Raw genomic sequence first — 21851 nt, 5'->3', positions numbered from 1 at the left:
ACGTATTCTAAACGCTGCGTTTGATGAAAGTGCATAATATTTGAATAAAATATTATGTAAATGAAAAGTTCATGATACAATTATAAATTAGTTTACTTTGAAAATTTCTCTTTGGTGATTTTGAATAAAACAATGTCTAAATTTGCAATGAGAACAAATTTTATAAAAATTATCCGCCTATTATACCAAGCACTTATTTATAAACTTAAGCGTGGGATCGTTTGCCATTGGGAAATAGGAAATAATACTTACTGCCCTTGGTAATCGTAAATTAGAATAAAATGATTTTTAAATTTAATAGACCTTAAAATGGTGATGAATGAATGTAGTATTTTCTGACCTTTAATAGACAAGGTCTTTAATTTTTACTAGTGTTTTAAGAAATCATTTTTGCAACTTTTGACAAAGTCTTGGTCATATTTTTTGCAAATATGAAAAAGGCTAGGTAGGCTGACGAATGCATATCACAAATATATAAAGTTATTCGCTTAATAAAACAAATTTGTTTATGTAAATTGATAGTTATTTTATTCATTACATTGCGATAAACATGCGATTAACTTTTCGAAATAGGTATTATCAAAATATAATTCATAGTTCATTATTATGGGAAATATTCGTTCTTGATCAGGAACTTAAGTCGAACTTCTATTATATTTCAAAATCTTCTTTTGTCCATGTAAGTTCAACAAATTTGCCTGTTCTTGCTGATTCTTCAGCTGCTGATGCAATCTTATTCACAGCTAAATTTTCGTGTCCTTTAACAAATGGTTCGGTAACTTTTCCTTCAACTAAGTCTAAGAAATGTTCCATTTCGTTTTGATAGGCAAGGCGATACCGCGATGGGAATGAATACCAAATTGGAGCAGTTTTAATACCATTAAGACCTACTTGACTATCCACACAGTGGATTGGTTGTTCATTGTCAGCACGGATCATTCCCCGTGGTCCAAATGCCTGAAACAAAGGTTCTTTTTAACCCTCGACTATCAAAAGGAGCTTTAATAAGTTTTACGTATATGTGTGTTTGTGTATCTGAGTGTCTGCCTGTGAACCGATTCTGATTTGAAAGGTGCTATTATCGAGGTTGCATAGCTCACACCTAAGAGTTTCACACTTAAGAACACTGAAAAAAACTGTCAAACAGCTGAGCTGGTTTTCTTAAAACATACCTAAGAACACCCACGATCAAATCACTTTTCAAAAAATCAAAATTGGTTCATCCGTTTAAGAGCAACGATGCCACAAATGAATAGATTAGACCTGATTTTGTATCGGTGGTTTCTTTTAATATAGAGTATTTATATTTGACGAATTCTGTAATCACAGATTATTAATATTCCAGAACTCAAACTTCGAGATTTTCAAAATTAGTGTTTTGGAAAGATAATTCAATAACCTGTAAATGTATATTGTACTTAAAATAGGCATAGACATGAAATTCAGTCTCACCTCAAGACGTTGGTCGTATCCATAGCAACTGTTACGACTTAGATCGATCATTCCAATTGTTCCACTTGGATATAATAAGGTGACAGAAACAGTATCAAAATCATCAATGGCTTTAATTTCTTCAACATGTGCGTAAGCAGTTGAACTGACTTTAATTGGGAATTCACCTAAGACCCAACATAACATGTCAATGTCATGGACACAGCAGTCATGGAAAATACCACCTGTAGAAATTAAGAGATACATTAGTTTCAGATCAGAAAAAGGTAGCAATATATAATGTTAAAACACCATATTTCAATAATGAATAAACTATTGAGAATATAATGTTAACTTACCCGAGCATTTGAGGTAGTCAATGGTTGGTAATGGAGAGTCACGGCTGCAAACTTTAATTGTTTGAACATGGCCAACTTCTCCTTTGTGTACACGGTCTCTTAAGTTTGCGTACGATGGGTCAAAACGTCTGAAAATTAAAGAAACAGTTATATATCTGTAAACCAATACTAATCTTTCTAGCATTATCAGTGGAATTTCTTGGAAATCGACGCTGAATTCAATAGGTTAACTCTAAAGTAGAATAGTCAGCGACTCTTCTACGGCAAGAGTTGAGTCTAGTAACGATAACTGGATTGATTAACTGGAATGTTTAATAGGTTGTCGTAGTTGCAGATTAGCCATGTTTCAAGAGTAGAAAATGCTACAGGACCCACGCACTCTTTAACGACTGATAGTTAAAAAAGGTAGCTTATTTTATTCGGGTTTAAATTTGGCCAAACCCCAGAGAGATTTACGAAACCTAAAAAAAAGAAGAAAGAGTGAGCAAATAGAAGCAGGCTCTGCGCTATGTTAGTCCGGCACTGGGTTGCACGAAATTTTATTTGTCTTTTCTGTCAGAATTATTAAAATTGATCAAATTTAGGAAGAAACAAACATTCTTTGTTTTACAGAGCAAGGAATAAAGGGCTTATGACCACTACAATTGATAATGTTCCTGCGAAAAATTATAGCTTCAGACAAGATTAAGTAATAGGATTAAGTAGAGAAAAATGTACTTATTTTTTGATAACGAATTGAATTTCGTGATGATTAAAGTCAATATTACCTGTTGAAAGCTGTTAATAATGGTTTTCCAACTTTCTTTGCTAATTTATATAATTCGATGCAGACCTCCCGTTCTTCTGCAATTGGTTTCTCACAAAATACAGCTTTTTTAGCATTTAATGCAGATTTTACAATATGTTCGTGTGTGAATGTTGGTGAGGCTACAACTACAGCGTTCAGTCTGCAAAGGAAAAGTTATAAAATTTTAACATATACTATTAAATTTTCTCCGATGTTGCGAATATTACTTACTTTGGATCGCTATAAATGACATCACTTTGTTTGCTGGTAAGGAATTTGGTATCATGTAAGGACCAGTAATCTTGTAATTTCTTATGTTTCTCAACAATATCGTCAACAATGTATAAAATTTTCACTCGTGGATTTCTGGCCAATGATGTTAAATGGATTGTTCCTGAAAAGAAACCACATTTAAAATATGATTAAAATGCATTCTTTTTGTGTTTTTGGATAAGAGAGAAAGGTTTGGTAAAATTTCAATAACTAATGGAGACCTGTGACTGAAATACTTAATCGAAAATCCTCGTTTGAAAACAGGATAAATATTTATTTCATACTTTTAAAGAAAATAACTGTTTCTACAAGATTTTTGTATCCAAGTTTACTTTACATAATAAAAATCGACAAAATTGGAAATTTTTGTTTTTGGATTTTTTGGGATAAAAAATAGAATAACGAAATAAAATAATGTTGCGGAGCGGAATAGAAATTAAAATATAGATAATTTAGTTTAATAGATAATATTTGTACAATTAATAAAAATATTGAACGTTCAAAAGCAGCATAATTAAGAAAGTCATAATAAAAAGAATGTTTCCTTATTTTGTGTTTTTATGTTTTTAGACAAAATCATAATTTGTTTTCGATTGATATTCTTTAAAAATATTTTCGTAGGTAAGTTCATAAATCTTCTTAAATTTGAAAATTTTTTGATTAACAAATACAGAAAAAAAAGGATTTCTTTGAGACAATTGACTTCGAGACAAAATATTTTTATTAAAATTTGTTTAAATCAAATTTCGTTTTCCTCTTAATTCTTAAGGCAAAAAATTGCACATTGAAAATTATTTTATCTGTGCAGATATTTTTTCTGTTTTATATTCCGAATTTATTTTAAAGTTAGACAGAATAATATTATCTATCTATCTTTTTTAAAGTCTAAAGTGTATCGTAAAGATTTAAATTTAAATAAAAAGACTTACCTGCACGGCCAATTCCAAAAATGGCGACATTGATCACATTTGTAGATGTTGTAGCTTGAGCGGCTAAGTCTTTTTGGTATCTAGAAAAAGAAATTTCAGATTTAGTAAGAAATATTGACAATGTCCAAAATATTCTTACTTTGAATATAAATAATCTTCTGGTGGTGTTCCAATAGTACGTTTGTATGGTGAAATATCTTTGAATTTTTGTGATGCCATTTTAACAATGAAATATGAATTATTGTTGTATATTTATAAGAAATATTTCAGAAAATACTAATTATAAATAATAGAAGATATTTAAAATGACTTTTTATATATAATTGTGGTTATCAATATGTATCATCTAATGGAATTGTAGAGCTGAAAGTCACTGTATCAAATCAGTTCACCTCAATCGTATCCATTCAAACGTATCTGGCGACTTGTTTTCAAATGATAAATATATAGTTTGGTACCAATTTTGTTTGAAATCCACTAATTTTGGGTCATTCTTTTCAGCTGTAATGTCAGCTTTTTTGGTAGCTATCACTATGTGCTTATTTACGCGACCAGAACTCCACAATATTGAAACCTATTAGAGGTAAGTTTATTTTGATCACAAATTTGAAAAGTATGACCCAAATTTAGTAGGATTACATACTTGGTTTATCAAATTGGATAAAATTTGGATGTGATACAGCAAAATTAAATTTTTTGGATTTTGATGACGCTATAAAGTTGAAAAATTCGATTTTTTCTTAGCACAGGCAAATTTGATCCAATCTTATTGGAATTTTTTTTGAAACCCACTAATTTTGGCTCATTCTTTTCAGCTGTGATGTCTGTTTTTCGCTAACAATCACTATGTGCTTAATTCCGCGACCAGGACTCCACATTTTTGAAACCTATTAGAAGTAAGTTTATTTTGATCACAAATTTGAAAAGTATGACCCAAATTTAGTAGGGTTACATACTTGATTTATCAAAATTGGAGAAAGTTTAGATGTGATAGAGCAAAATTTAATTTTTTGGATCCTGATGACGTCATATAGTTTATAAATTCGATTTTTTTCATAACACAGGCAAATTTCATCCGATTCTTTTCAGCTGTGATGTCAGTTTTTACATGAAAATTTAAAGGACTAGCTGTTACTTGGGCAGGTTGATAAAACTAAACATGACGTCATCCTCTTTGAAAAAACAGAATTATAGGTGGTTTGAGCCCAAATTAGATATGATGCATGTCTGCTCTAGTATATTGTATTTGTGTAAAATATCTCCCTATATATATTTTTATCTAAGCGAATAATATCTAAACTAGTTATATTATTATTGAAAACATTGACACAGTTTGAACTCATTATTTGAACTTAAAAATATTATTTTATCATCAGTGGTGCATTTTTTAAAGAAAATTTATTATTTAATTGTTATTCTCTTTTAAAACTACAGGGTTTCAAGTTAGAGCTTTTTTTTATTTTTGCGTTTTTCTTTTTATCAGAAGAGAAAGGGGCCAAATGAATACAAAAGCTATTCTGTTTGTATAATTTTTAATAGTACATACTTTTCATACGTGATACGTTTGCAAATAAGTCTTTTAAAAATCTTAAAATTTTTCAATAATTTTGTTTCTGGAAAATGCAAATTAATTAAGATAGGAGATTGGCTCGACTAAATTTGAATATTGCCTATATTACAGGTGAACAACATATCCTTTCTCTTTTACAGGTTTATTGATGTAGGTATGTATTTACTCTTGGTAATTTATACCTTTGTTAAAAGCCAACGAATTATAAAACGTTTATAGAAATAAACAGAGGCGAACTATTTTTTTTCCGTCCACGTCACGGTTTATTGCTAATAGAAAATTTTATTAAATACCTAAAAAATTAAGTTATTTAACTGAAAAGTTACTTAGCTGTTTCTCATTACATTATGGATACTTTTAGTACTGAAATAATACATTTCTTTACAGTCCTTCGGTGGCCCGATGCCCACATCAAAAAAGGAAGGGGAAACTTCTTCTGAAATTCAGAAAGATGTACTGGCTGATGGGTAGGCGCTCTAAATTACCAATTCAGAACAAGCTTACACTGTACAACCGTGTCTTTAAACCAGTCTGGACTTCTGGAGTACTGTGGGGCTGCATGGCCCAACCAAACCGAGAAATAATCCAAATATTTCAGAACAGTGTGTTGTGAAATGATGACCACGAACATCATATCGAAACTATTAACGAAGCTATCAACTGGTAAGCCGTGCTTTATTTTTACCGGCTAAGATCTCACGTCAACGAGGAAGCTGTCCAACTCCTTGACACAAGTAATACGACTGAAACATTAAAACGTTCTAAACCACTTGAGTTTGCTTACTTTTGAAGCAAGGCAGTGAAAAAAATAGTATCATAAGAATGAACAAAACTCAGTGATGTATCTAAGTTTTGAATTTGTGTTCTAATTTCCAAATAATATTGCTAATAACTAAGTTTTGAATTTGTGTTCTAATTTCCACATTATATTGCTAATAAGTTTTTACTTAGGTACTATCGTCCAAAAAAAAAAAAAAAAATCTTTTCAATCGTAAGTAAAAATAATTTTCAATTTGTAACTTTTATGAACAAAAACTATCTTTGAAAAAACATTCCTTGACGCTAAAAATTTATGTAAATATTACGTTCCTGTTTGCCACGCGTAAAATAGTTATGCTATGTGCAATCTATTTATAAAAAAAATTCTGAATGTTTCAGGAGGTGCATGAGAAGCATTTGTGCAAGCTACTACATGCAGGTTTTAATTCCAGTCAAAAATGTCATCCTATCTACTGTTTCTTATAGCCCTGACCAGGAAGGAGATATAAGCTCCCAAAATGGAAATAACTTCTAGGCATGCAATAATTTTGATCAACTTCTTACATTGTGGAACATAGACATATAGGTAGCGATGGACCTGTCTTCCAATTTGCGCCCACCTTCAAGTTCACCCATCTTCAATCAAAGAGGAGATATACGCCCTGAAAGTTAAAAATAAATAAATATAGATTTTATGAATGTGTGATTGGTCCATCACTACCTAATAGATAATGTTTCGCAATTTAACGATTTCTTAAAAGTCTCCTCGAAATTATTTCAATCTAAGAAGATTAAATATTCCCCCTGATTGTGGTTACGAGATCCAGTATTGGTCTTTAACGTAAAATACTACGATATCTCTGACTGGTATTAAAATCTCTACGCAGTCGTCTCTCGCAGATTTTTCGTACATCTCCCGGACCATACGGTAGGCTCATATAACAAATAGTATATATCCTTGACAATCATATTCAATTAAATAAAAATGATTTTTAAATATAATGTTTAATCTGTTTTTTATATTAAGAACATTCCAATATTTTTAGGCAACTTATTTTTGACGTACATACCCACAAACTTTCTTGTAAGGTTTGTGTCCTAAATCCACCTCTAAGAATTTTTGTCAGGATAAAATTAAAATTATCCCAGTGAAACAATTACACCTTTACTCAATACTAAAATTCAACTTCCCATTTCTCTCCACTATCAAATCTATGGCAGTGTTTTTTATCCATGAACATTCCCTTTCAAGAGGCTCGGAAACTTTTTGATTGCACACACATGTCTGAATTTGACGTTAATCAGTTTTTTTTTTGTTATTCAAATAGGAAGGTAATTGAATAATAAATGTCAAATGGCTTTGGTCGACACTGAAGAAAAGCAGATGTCTTGTGGTCCGACAGCTTGAAAATTGGAGAAAAATTTTATTTTCTATTTGCTGATATTTCAGTGATGGAAAAAATGATTTTTGCATTTATTATACATCAATCTTTTTTTTAGAATACCAAACGTAAAATTGATGTTTTTGCGAACGATAAAAAAAACAAGCTACATGACAGAGAACGCCAAGAATTTTCGTAGATATAAAAGTTGTTAGATAGAAGACACAAATCAATTTTTAAAATGATTTAGGATGCCATATTCTTCATAAATAAAAGAGAGCATATTAACTTATTTTGTTAAATTTAAAATCACGAAATGTGGTTTTCTTTAGATTGCAAGATTATGAATAAAAGAAATTATACTCAAACAATTGATATTAAAATGTCACAAATCATAATTAACTACAATAATGTACTAATTTAGTGCCACACGCATTTTAGAAACTTGACATTGGGGCCAAACAGAGTAATGATGATACACAACAAATAAATTATTGATAAAAAGAGCAATGATATTTTTATTTATTAACGTGAATACTAGTTATTTTTAGTGTTTAATAAATAATACAAACAAATAACTATTAATTGTAATAATTGGCTGAAAAAGTTGCAAAATCAGCGGCATAATCACTCACTTTTTTATTTCCGTTGGAAAATTGACCAAGAAAAACCCCCATTGATTAAAATTAGCCTCTGAAGTGACTGTAAAATATGATGAAATGTTGGTATGCTGACATATGAGGGCTAAATCGAAAAAAACCCAACACCTCTAATGCCCTCACAGTTAAAAAATTGCTATAGAATCAAGCATTATGTTTATTTGGAGCTCAGTTTCAGTTTAGAGCTACGCCCGTTGGTATAAATACTTAAAATCATATTACCTACTACCTATACTCTATTAATAATGGTCGTTGACGTCAGTTTTCCGGAAAAATTTAATTTTTTAAGAGATCTTCTGCTATTGGATATGGAACATTTAATAAAATAATTTTTATTCAGATAGAGAAAAACCTTGATATTTTTAATTAGTTATTATTGTTGAATAAGCAGATAAACAAAAGGGTGTAAAAATATTTATTTGTCTGCATTTAGTCTATTTTTAGTGAGAAAGGCAAAAATTTTGCAAACCAACAGAATATGGTTTTTAGCGTAAATATCGAAATTATTTATAACTAAAAAGGAATATTCAGACATCTGATTTGTTTTAGTCAGGTCGTATGATTCGTTTGTAGAAAATTAATCGTTCATATTCAGGAACGCAATATTTTGCATTACCTATTATAAAATGTGACACTAATTTGTCAAATTTTTGTAAATAAAATATTATCTATCTGATTTACTGAGAATATCAGCACAGACTGACTTCGATTTTCAAGTCTAAATGATTTGCAAATTGGAATTCCATGACTATATTTTTTATTTTATGGACTTTTCTGGTTATACTTTCTTTTCCTGAAAGTTTTTTCTAAGTAATTCCCTGCGTTTTGTTACAATAATATCTACTTATCACAACTACCGTGGCTTTCGTTGAAATTATTTGCAAGGTTCAATGATTTAATCCTTGTTGAGAAAATATCTTTGAAAACAATTTCATAAAAATTAGGAATTTTCAGTGCCTTTTTCTTATCAATCTTAATAATAAGATAAGGATAATTATTTTTATACAAATTAAAATAATTATTATTATTTTTCACAGTTTACGCAAAAAAACATATAATTAGAAAAACAATTTATGATTTATAAACAATATATGATTAAAAACATTAGCTGAAAATAAATGTTTATACTTATGTACGAAAAAATTATTTTATTTAGTGCAGTATGCTCTAATCCTTAAACAAATAGCGAACTCCATAGAGTTTTTATTTTTCTCTACCTATTGTTAATTTTATTTTGTAAGATTGACTTGCATGGGTGTAAAAAATTTATTTTATCGATTTTATCGAATTTTTTTTAGACAAAAGTCAACTGTATCTTGCTTGATTTTCCGTTGATTCGAAAGCTATAGGTACAGATCTGTGATATTTTGATAATGATATATCACCTTGAAGTCTTTTGTGCTTTTTAAAATGGAAACTTGGTAATAACTATCCATAATAAATGCACAGGTAAAAATGATTAAATAGCTAATTACAAAAATTTAAAAAGCTGACTTTGTGTTAAATATTTATATGTTAGCTCTTCAGAAAACACTTCACTGCAGTAGACCTTTTCTAAGGTACTTTGTTTCGAAGACCATTTCTAAGGCACTAAGGTACTAAGGTTTCTTTAGTAAACGAATAATAATTGGAAAAAGTTTCTGTTAGTGTTAAATATTAAATATTTAAATAATAATAATTTTATTATAAGAGATAATAATAAATACTTGTGAAGTTTAATGTCAAGAGTTAACATTACTAAAAATAGTTGGTTTTATCAAATATGATCCCCTATCTTGATTCAAATGGAATATTTTAATTTTAGGTTAAAGTTTAAATACAGAGTGATTTTTCAGCTAAACTACCAGATATATAAATAAAAATTCTACAATAAATTTTTGTAAAACTAAAAATAACTTTTAATCTTCTGCTTACAACCCCGGAGCTATTTGGAAAAATCCTTGAAATATTGCTGAGTCGGGATTGTTTTACATATCGTAGATATCATCTTATCTGACGTTTTGTACCCAATTTTATCCCTTATTTCTTAACTAAATTGTGCATATAAGCTCCCAAAATTGAAATAAAATTGGTGGGTTTATTCGAGTCTGCATCGGTAAACTGGACAGATAAGTAGCAATACACCAATCTACTGTTTTGCATCGAAATTCGATCTTCTAGCTCACTTCGACAGGAGACGGCAACTTCCGAAATTGTCTTCATTTTCTGAAAAAAATATTGATGGTCTATTGCTTTGTCTACCGATTTACACCAGGATTATGAAAGAATTGAGCATATATGTTGCAATACCCATGCGAATATTCTTCGAAAGTTATTTTTTTTCAAACGAAATTTCTTTCTCAAGGATATTTTTTTCAAATTCGTGTTTTAGGATATTTTCCAGGAAAAAAAATTTTTAGTACCACCTCCGCAGCATTTAAGCAGTGAAATCCAATCTCCGTTCATAATGAAGGTGATAAACGAAGAAGCTTTTAGACAAGAAGAACTTAACCAAGCTAACAAATCATTCTGTAAATATAAATGTTGTGAAAAAATTTGTGATAAAAATTGAAAGTCGTAAAGATAAATTCCTATATTAATTAATGAAGAGAAATTTTCCATTTGACATTTCGCAAGGGGTCTTTGTTCAGTTTTAACTGGAAAATACAAGAACAGAAATTAATTTGTTTTTCTAAATTTGTTTACAAATAAATATTCTATCGTATGATCATCAAAAAAATTATGCCTGATACAAAAATAATAAACTAAGTTATTGATTAAAAATAATGACTTAACTAATGCTTATCTATTATAATTAATTTGTTCAATCAGATATCATGATTAAAAACTTTTCATATTAACAATGTTTTTTCCCATGTATTATTTCGCTGAAGTTTATGCAATATATTGTACAAGTTTGTAGTTTCCTGATTTATTTTGAAATTCAGTTATGAAACAAATAGTTCACCATTTGTGGATATCTTCAGTTAGATGTGATTCAGGAATATACTTTTATGTGAGAGAGCTACTTACTCTAAATCCATTATTCTATGAAAATAATTCATTCTTATGAATTTAATTTCCCATTTTGAATCTCACGTAAAAAGGGGTTTGTTTTAATTTTGAAGTGTTTGTGCTAGCATATAGCTTCCAAATAGATATGTCGCTTTAATGGGATATTGATAAAAATCTGATTGATGAAGTAATTTGAATGTAATATGATTTTAATGTTTCCCTTCGCTGCCACGACAGTATTATAATTTTTAACTCTCGAAGAAAAAAAGTTTGTATTTTCTCTTCACTTTTAAGTTTTGAAAATTTAATTGTGCCAGTAATCCTGATATTATTTCAAAAGTTTCTAGAATCATGAACGAAAAATAGTTTTTAAGATGTGTGGAGGAAAAAGGATCAATGTCCAAGTATAAGTTATCTTACACGTCTTAGGTAGCTTAAATCTGGGGTTATATTCACCACAGAACAATTATTCTTTTTTCAATGATTTTTCTAACGAACATATTTCTAAAAATCTATAGCATGACAAAAGAAAATTTGAAAATTTTATTAAAAGAGCCTTCTTATTGTGAGAAGGACTAATAGATGAAACGGTTTTTACTCATACTATTAAGTGGGAAATTTTGATTAGATTCTTAAAAATAAAGTAAAGTTTCATCGTGTATAAATTAATCTAGTTCTTTCATTCCCAAAAAATTAAATTCCTTTTTCTAGTGATACTATGGACCTATACTTGGTTAAAACAATGGTTACCATTGAAATATAGTTGCGTCGATCACTTTATTGTTTAATTTGATTTGTTTATCATTCAGATTCGTATTTAAAAGGGTAGATCAAGCAATAAACATACTGTTATTAGAAGTAAAATTTGTTTCCACAAGCTACCGCCATTATAAACAGTAAATCTGTAAGATATGTGGGTATTTATGGTTTTTCTTTCAACGGTATATAAATTCGATTTAATGATTTCACGTTAGATCTTTCATTCAACTACAACACTAAAAATATACGTATATTGTGATTGGAAATGATTTACAAGCAACTAAAAAACTTTAATAAAAATTTATTTGGGTACTGATTTTCTGACGTATTTCACTTCAATTAAGATAAAGGTAATCGAAAATATTTATGTATTAGGAAATAAAAATATAACCCTCAAACACAATAGATTGTAATAAAAAAGGACAATTTTTAAATGAAGGGTATTTTGGTACATATTTATTGACAACGTATTGTTCAGGGATCTTTGAATGGATGTTTAACCAATCATATTACGTTATTTTATATAAAAATAAATTTATTGTCATCTAAAAATGAACAAACCCTTATAATATTTATGTTATTATTATGCTTATTGTTCAATTTAAGCCAATAGCCTTGGAGGTTTACGATAAATTGTATGAATGAGAAGAATGGAAGTTAATACAGGATGAATTTTAAGTATTTTCAAAAACTACGAATTGTGATCAGCTTTTAAATTAAATTGCCGACTCTGAATTCACAATTAGTAAGAGTATTAGTTTGAGCTCTAATAAACAGCTTTTAGTTTACTTCAGTTGTAATGAGACTGTTATGACAAAAACGATAGTTGAACCAAAATTGACAAACAATGACACTTTTAATATTAATCTGCACTATTTTTTCAGAAACTAAAAACATTTCATTGTAAAATTTCGGATCTAGAATATCGCAAGTAGATCTCGGTTAAGTTCTGTATATGTTCTTACTATAAAAAAGTACTTGTTGTAAGAAAGTTTTTAAGCTGTTAAGGTAGTTGTTGTGCTACAATATTGTCAAAAAGTTTTGGATTATATTCGTGGTAAGAGTTGATTAGCTTGTAGTGACTAAGCCATAATTTTTGTCTAAGGCTGTACCGCGGAGGACTCACACAGGCAATACTCTAGTTGTTTACAAGACTATTATCGTTGTTTCTGTTCAACTTGTACATTTTTTCCTAAATTTTTTATCTTTGCGTTATTATATCGCAACAATGAAAAGGTCAAAACTGTATTTTGTTTTTTCTTTAATCTCAGAGCTTTTTTAATCTCAAATATAGAACATTTACTTTTTTGTTAATATGTATAATTAAAAAATTTGTTAAAATGACAACCTCTCAAACGCTCTGCGTGTTAATGATACGAAATTTAATTAATTTTATCTCGAGTTAGAGACGATCAATTGGCTTTTATAATCAGTATAAAAAAATTTTGAATTTTCTGAACATGCTCATAGCACGACAACTATACCTTAAATTCCTATTTTCTTGATTATCAACTTAAGAAACACAATTACTGGTTATAAAGACATCACAAGAGTAAACGCGTATTCTTCAATTCATAATTTTTTTTCACCACGAGCAATTGTGGTCAGGTGGTTTAGACACCCATACAAGCTCCGTGATTGACTCATAGTATATCCAGTATACTATGTCACTCTAAATTCAATATCGGGAAAATTCTTAAACGATGCATTGAAAGTTCATGTATCAAATTTATTCGGGCACAGCTACTATTTTATAAATTCCTATTACAAAACATCTGCAACGTATTATAGAGGTAGGTTTTATATTATGAAAATATGTTCACAAAGTACCTATATTTTAATATTTTCATTTTATCAGTAAATATATATGTATTGAAAATAGAACGGGTGTACATATAGTATAGACTAAAATACTATACCATTAATAATAATGCTCTCGAAGTCTTCGAGATTCAGGCATACTTATAAAAATCAATGGTTTTGATGTCCGCAGAACTCTCAAATACTAAGTTTCTCTTAGAGTAACAAAAACTTATCCAATTTCATTATTTTAATATTTTGAAGTTATCAAATTACGCCTTGCTGACTTGTAAATATGACAAAATTGAAACGTTTGTAACGTAGTTATTTGACAGTTTTTTGTTTCGGAAACATATCCTTTTTAACGCTGAAAATATGCTCGGTTGTTAGTATAAGTCATCTCAAAAACGAAATGTTTATTGTGGCTGAAGGATAGTAGTCAGTTGACTGCTCTTCAATTTTATAATATTCTAATAACGAAATAAAAACAGCCATACATTTGGGTTGGAGTGTTTGCCCTACCAGGTTAAAAACTTTCTTTCAAAAACGAGACATTAATCAAAATTTTACTGAAATAAGAACGGTTGATAACGAAACAATAAGTTTCAGTTGTGCAAGGTGAAAATAGGGATGCAATACCAAATCAAACTGATTGTAGTGGAGAAAACCTTACTAATTTAATATGACTTAACTTTGAACAGTACTTACATCACTGCGGCAAAAGAACCATATTGCCTATTCCGTTAATGAGTCAAAATTTCCTGCATTTAAAGTCGAAACTTGTACTCCCTAGCTAGGTAATAATTATAACGAAATTATAATGATTTCTTCTGATGTTGAATAAAAAACTTTTACTTTTATAAATTAAAATTCGATCATTACGTTAAATTTAAAAAAAAGGAAACAGTTTGACGAGGAGTTTTGTAAATATGTTTATTAAAAAAATAATAATTTATGAAAATTTTCGTTTACCAAGACTAACAAAGTCAAACGATTATGAATTTTGGTAACTATATAATTACATAAATGCGATTACTAGTGAAGGTAGAATTTTTGTTTTTTGAAGTGTTAAGAGTGTACTGTGCAATTGCAGCGTATTGTTCGACCAATCTTAACCGCGAAGGTAATTTTCTTTGTGCGATCTTCCCTTTAAAATTAGTAATATCAATATTTAAGCGTAATCAGTAAAATTTTATGGAGTGATAAAATAATGAAAGGGCTTAAGTTTTCATTAAAAATATTTTAGTAATTTCTAATTTCTCGATGCGACATATCAAATTGAAACATACGGTATGATCATTTCTGATATAAAAGGATGCTTACATATTATACATATTTCTCACAAGTCTATAAACAATTTTTATTTTCGTTCGCTCATTCGATATGGCGCTATAGTAAACAAAAGACAGCGAAAAAAAATAAACAAAACGGGTGTATTAACTAACACAAGAGGACTCTTTTATTATCGTTATAGGAATGTACTATATTGTAGGTATATGGTAGCAACAAGATATATAGGGGTGATTTTGATGTAGATAACATCTCTCACAAAGTATTGGCTGGTGAAGTTTCATTACCTTTTTATTTTTACTGCTCACGTGATGTGTTGTTGTGCACCCTAATAACTGATGTGTGTTCATGTATTAACTTTGGGTAATAGCTTTTTTCCTTAAACATTAAATATGAATTGTGACTATTTTATACGATCCAGTTTTAAAAAATGTATCACGATTAAAAATTGTCACCAATAGGTATGATTATATTAATATAAAATCGATCTTTATAAAGATATTTTTCACATATTTGTTCCCATGGAGCTGTAGTAAGTAAACAAAAAGTATTTGGAACGTAAACATGAATGTTTTTACTGAAATTAATTTTACGAAACTGCACTGCCAGTATTAACCTCAATGTGATAAGGAATAAGATAAGATTCAATCTGCTATGTCGATGCCCGCCAGTTGAAATCTGGTATTCAATAGTTGGAAACTGCCGACAGTTATGGTTATCGAGACTACAAAAATGAGTGATAGTATTGAACTATGGTCGTGCTACTTAATTTAACCGTAGGTATCCTAGACCGATATTTATCCGAACTTTAATTAAGTTTATCTCGAAATTAAAACGCTCAATTGACTTCAAATTTTTATGCTATTTGTATTACAATATTCTTATAAATACCAATTAAAAAATTTCGAATTTTCTGACACTATGGCTCATAGTACTGCCTTAAAATGTTTCTATTGAGCTTATTTTTGTAACTTTTCTACTTTTATTGGCGGGAATATTTAGTAAAGATTTGGAGAATGTAATTAGTTTTCTAAGTTTTGATCATTTGAAATAAACATTTGATATATAAAAAGTTAAAATGAAAACCATACATGATATGATGAACTATAATATATGTGTATAGTTATATAAGTATAAAAATTTTTATATATTTTATTAGGTACATATGCCCACACACATGCATGTATACTTACAGTCAGTCATACCAACTTAAAAACATATACGAGCTCCTACCATCTTCTCAAACAAATATAAAAATATCCTTTAAATATACATAATATATAATATATTCTTCCATATAATATAATAAGTATTTACCTACCTAATATTATATGTACACTACAGATCAAAATCATTGAAATTAACTCGATTAAATAAAGTAAATTTTATTTGAAATTTCATATTTTACTATTTCTCCTCGACAAAAGATTTATAACAATCGGATTTGGTCACATGATTCCCCACCCTACGGAGATAATGTAAATGAAGAAATTACTACCCTTGATATAAATCATTATTAATCAAATACTTATGCTTTTCCTGAATTTTAATACTCAATGCCCATTAGCTTAATGATTCTGCCAATACAAAAATACGATTAAATTTGCGCACATTTACGCGAATGCAGTTCAAACTGAAAACCCGTTAAAACAAGTAATACACTGCCTTGTGGGACATAAAACTTTTGGTTCTGAAAAAGCATTTTCTTGCTTTATTCTGAAGTAACGATTGAAGCAAGTTAGCATACCTTATAACAAGGCCTTACGAAACTCATAGCTGTGGCCTTCATGCCAGACCTGGTCAAAGCCTGAGTGATATTGTTTGTGTTTTAACTTTACAAACAGTTTTGATAGTAACGGGAGAAGTAACATTGGTCTGTGGGAAAATATAAAAAATATAAAATATCCGGCTAATTCTATTTTCTTTTGTTTGGTAAAATGAGTGGAAAATTAAAATAATTCTGCTATTACTGTATCTTAAGAATACAGCATAAATAACGTATACGATCCATGAAATGGTAGGTAACAGGTTGGTTGCGTTGAAAGGCCTGATTGACAGTTCACACAATCACTCGAAAACCTGAAATCTGTTGTATTAAACAAACCTTTAACCTTTTTTAATTCCCTTTGAACATTTACAGGTTTTAACTAATGCCTTTTTATTGTTCATTTCTCGCACATTTTCAAGATTAATTTAGAAAACCTTGCTATTAGACTTTTTGACGTCGGTTTTATCGAATTTGTCACAGAGGTTGTCATTTCTAATCCCTCATTTTTTAGATTGTTTCTTTAGATAGCACATTGTTTTGTAATAACTTAAAGGGCTAATTAAGCAAATTGTTTTTGTGTTATACTACTATTATTCTTCGACCACAACAAGCAACGAACTCATAAGTGACAAACGGCTACCGTTGGGACTCGAAAGTCGTAACCTGTCTGATCCAAGAAGACCCATTTCGTATTCTCACATTGTCTGTATCATTTAGAGAAAAATCGCTCGACGATTTGACGTTTTAAACTATATCACATTCGTTCAACTTTATATTCGATTAGAAATAATTTTTTTCATCTTATAATACACCTAATATTATGAATATTTATTACACGTATAAGACTGATCGTTTGATGAGGGTATTTTTTTTTTTGAAAATGTTTAGACATTTTTTAATAGGCATAAAATATAATAAAAAAATATTTCTTTGAAACGGATGATGATATATGATCTACAATATTAGATATGCGCCTATTTTTATATTAAATAAAAGATGAAGAATTCTTCAATAAGCAATAATTAATGGATTATATACAGTGTGGGGAATGAGTGAATGATACAGTTATAAAAATTTAAAATTAAGTCGTTGATTTGTCTTGAGTTTTAGTTCCACCGATTTCTAGGGTATATCTATAGATCAGCATTTATAAATTAAACTTTTTGTAGACTTTGCAGAAATAATATGAATTTTTAACTTCCCATTATAGGAAAGTTATTTTATTGAACTTGAAAATCAAAATTGAAATTTTCCTCATATCTTTACGTTTTATAGGAAGGGCAATGCATTAACAACATTTTTAGATTGATGTCTATGTTTAAGCATGTATGTTCGTTCGTTCGTAAAAATTTATAGTTCATGATTTCTCGTGAATGAAAGTTAAAAAAGATATCAGATTTATGCCCAATTATGATTAATTACATCAATCTGCCATCAAAAACTAACAAAAACGGCGAGTAAAAATGTGAGGGGTGATGAAAAAAAAAACTTTTGAGGTTATATTAAGAAAATGTAATTTTTGATGATAAAGTTGTGGAAAACCATTTAAACAATAAGTTTTCTCTTGATCATTTTTATATTATAACTTTGTTAATATCAAAAAAGTATTGATCTGTGGATTTTTTGGTCCTTTTGCAAATGTTTAGCCTTTCAGCTACATACTTTGTAATAAAAAACATAGTTAACCTTGAATTTTTTAAGGCATTTATGGGAATTTGTTTTTCATGGTTGGAGTAGTAGATGGTGGGAACCATAAGGGTCCACTCATATTAACAACTTTTTGTATTTTTAGCTTTGATTTTCCCTGCGCCTACACCAACAGTGCACAATGCTTCTGATAACCCTGTAAGTATATTGCTTATTGATCCATATTCGGATAGTTTATAAATCGATAGAACCGAGACACTTTAAAATCTACGGCTAATAATAAAGAAACTAATACTTTTGATACATTTATACTCACTTATGCCACACTCTGTATATTATGTACGCTGTGCTCATCTTTTTATGTGAAGTAAATTATGGATGAATGGAACAGAATACATGAGTTTGTGTTTAAATCAATAAAATGTATACTCGTGGGAATTTTTAATGAATTCCCATTGTATTTGGTGTATATTTGTGCATGCCTGTGTAGCTATTTCTTATTGGGTAAAAAAGTAATGTAGCTGTGTCTCTCAATTGGGAAAAAAAATTTAAATTTTGAATATATGATTTATATGTAAATTTTTAATGGAAAAAATGGCGTAAATTTTAATATAAGTAAATAGCTTGGAAAGTTGATTTATTTCGTATGTACAATTTGTTTTATTCATTTGCATTTATACTCAAAGCATAAAAGCATAATATTATAATAAATCCAGTATCATAGAAAACGTTCCCAGTTTATAAATTTTGTGTAATATATATATACCACGATTAACAAAATATAAATAAACCCGATTGCAAATATAAAACAGAAAATGTTTTGGTATCCAGGGATAAAAAATAAAATATTTTTAATAGAGAAGCTCTAGAACGATTATGACAATAAAAATAACCAATGCAGAAAGTACTTAATTTCAATACATATATCGACTAAAAACGAGCTGAAGAAACAATTGATTATCATCGAAGCAAAATTTATCCGATTAAATCAGTTTTATTGACCACCTAGGCTGCAAAGATATAGACACAAAAAGATAACAAATCAACGCTTCAAACTTATTAAACCTTCTCTTGAGATTTTGAGCAAAATAATTGGTGACAAGCTTAATTACAATTGAATTTTACGAAACAAGAAACCGCAGAGAACTTTTTATAGTTACTTGGTATTTTTAGATCATTTGTTATCTATAAGATTCCAGTCGTTAATTTAAAGATCGATTCAGAATTTATTTAAAATTCAATCCCGAATCTGTAGGATTAATTCTAGAATCATATTTTGGTTCTATAAAAACCTTTCATTAGGTACCTACCGTGCTCAATCAAGGTATTAATATATTTCACTTGAACTCTAACATTATTTCTTCCTATTTTTCATGCATGTTTGAAAATATTTTTTGTAATTTCTCATTTATTGGATCGAAATAAAATTCCGTCTTGTTTAGTCTATCCCGCATTATTTTCGTTCCTCTAATCAATAATATTATTTTGAAATGATCTTCTTGCCCTTTGAAAGTGGGATTATTTCTCTATAATTTTCATAAATTGTGTTCCTGTCTTTTAGTTAAAATTAATAATGATGTACTTGTTAATTCCGGACTGTATCTGATACTAATAATTAGTATTTAACCTAATTAATAAAATAAATATTAAATGGTAGAGTTTGTTGAGGTTTATTTGGTTTACATAAAAGTGCTCTCTCCACTGAGATGCTCTAACGCTTATCTCTTGGAACTCATAGACTGTTATATTAAGTGTATATTTAGTAAAATATCTCGATTTTTGCAATTTTTTAAGGGGTACTCTCTTTGGAAAAAGCGAGAAAAACGTAAAAAAATTTTTATTTTGAAATTTGTTGAAACTCGGTGTATGGGGTATTTTTGATCCAAAAAATATAAAAATCACGCTAATTTAATGATTGGATGCAGAGTTTCTGAGATATCGCAATATTTGGATTAATTATAGTCCTTTTCTCAAAAACTATTCGACCAGTCAGCAAATGCACCCGATTTTTGTACTTTTTGGGTCAAAATTACCTTATATACTGAGTTTTATCGAAATTGGAGATAACAAAAATTTCTCGATTTTTTGCAATTTTTTAAGGGATACATACCCCTTTGAAAAAATCGAGAAAATCGCAAAAAAAATTTGTTTTGGAATTTGATGAAACTCGGTGGATGGGGTTATTTGGTCCAAAAAGTATAAAAATCATGTTAATTTAATGATTGGATGCAGAGTTTCCGAGATATCGCAATATTTTTATCGATTTTAGTCAATATCTCAAAAACTATTCGACTAGTCGGCAAATGCACCCGATTTTTGTACTTTTTGGGTCAAAATTACCTTATATACTGAGTTTTATCGAAATTGGAGAAAAAAAAATTTTCGATTTTTTTGCAAATAAAAAATCGAGAAAATCACAAAAAAATTTTTGTTTTGGAATTTGATGATACCCAGTGAATTTGGATCCAAAAAGTATAAAAATCAGGTTAATTTAATGATTGGACCTATAGAAAGTTGCACTGTTAGCGAGTATCCTGGGAAAAAATTCATTTTCAAAAAAGCTAGAATCCATAAAATTGTGAACAAAAGGGAGGATAAGGAGAAATAGCCTAGCAAAAAAAAAGTAAATTTCATAGAATATTGATGTAGATGGCCCTTATTAAAAAACAAATTTTATTAAAAAACACGTGGTATGTGTGAAATAGGTTCAATATACGCTTCGTACAATTGGTTCAATAAGAGTGTAACCATAGCAACTCTACCATATAACTAGTCAATAGTTAACTCCGCCTATTTAATAATGGCTTCGTCTAGTTCATATTAGCCTATTGGTGTGTTGTTATATCATAATAACATATTTTGTTGGAAAATATTTTATTTTCCTTTAAATCGTTTTCCTTAAAATATGAATTTTCCTTTTTTCCTCAAACAAATTACAACGTTATACTAGTTTTTAGAATATTCAATCAATATTCAATAGTTTTTAGCTAGAGCTAAAATTGAAGTTTTGAATGATGGATGATTAACCATAAAAGAAAGCTTATCAGAATAAAGCTTGTTTTTCCAATTTTTAGATTTTATCTTTCGTGTAAATTTGACACTTGTGTGAACTGACACGAAATAATATGTATAATGAATGATGGATGAATGTAAAAATAATCACGAATGGTGGAAGCGTCGGGAAATTGGTTAATAATATTTGAAAGTTTGATATTTAACGATTCTTTCTTTAGTGTATAATTTCTTTAATGTATAAAATGTTAACAAAAAAAAAATTGGTTGAAATTTTTCCTAAATTGACGAATAAACACTATTTGTTTTAACCTGTGTTAAAAATTTTTCTCTCTGAAAGATCTGAAAAATATTTTCTCTCTGCCTCGTCGTATGAGCTCAGTCGAAACTATCCGATTCTTTATTGCTTGTGAACTTCGGTAGTCTGAAAAG

At 29.0% G+C, this 21851-nt stretch overlaps 1 protein-coding gene across 1 annotated transcript; it reads right to left on the bottom strand.

Moving 5' to 3' along the window:
* Window positions 1-505: 505 nt before the first annotated feature.
* On the bottom strand, window positions 506-4059 carry LOC123301479 (uncharacterized oxidoreductase YrbE-like). The gene is made up of 7 exons (XM_044884229.1): window positions 3919-4059; window positions 3780-3859; window positions 2809-2971; window positions 2558-2737; window positions 1791-1918; window positions 1453-1676; window positions 506-957 (listed from the first exon to the last, which is right to left on the bottom strand). Exons 1-7 carry the CDS (start codon window positions 3996-3998, stop codon window positions 652-654), a joined length of 1161 nt encoding a protein of 386 aa, XP_044740164.1. The 5' UTR covers window positions 3999-4059; the 3' UTR covers window positions 506-651.
* Between the last annotated feature and the right edge of the window lie 17792 nt (window positions 4060-21851).

Source organism: Chrysoperla carnea, chromosome 1, assembly GCF_905475395.1.
Source record: "Chrysoperla carnea chromosome 1, inChrCarn1.1, whole genome shotgun sequence".
Lineage (NCBI taxonomy): Eukaryota > Metazoa > Arthropoda > Insecta > Neuroptera > Chrysopidae > Chrysoperla > Chrysoperla carnea.
Note: the sequence above shows the minus strand (reverse complement) of the source record. Positions and strands in the feature narration are given on the sequence as shown.

Excerpts from the sequence above, each read along its gene's own strand:
- LOC123301479 (XM_044884229.1), bottom strand. The coding sequence starts at position 3,998 with ATGGCATCACAAAAATTCAAAGATATTTCACCATACAAACGTACTATT. Across the intron at positions 2,738-2,808 it reads GTCATTTATAGCGATCCAAA|ACTGAACGCTGTAGTTGTAG; the intron begins GTAAGTAATATT and ends TTTCCTTTGCAG. Across the intron at positions 1,919-2,557 it reads TTATTAACAGCTTTCAACAG|ACGTTTTGACCCATCGTACG; the intron begins GTAATATTGACT and ends TTTAATTTTCAG.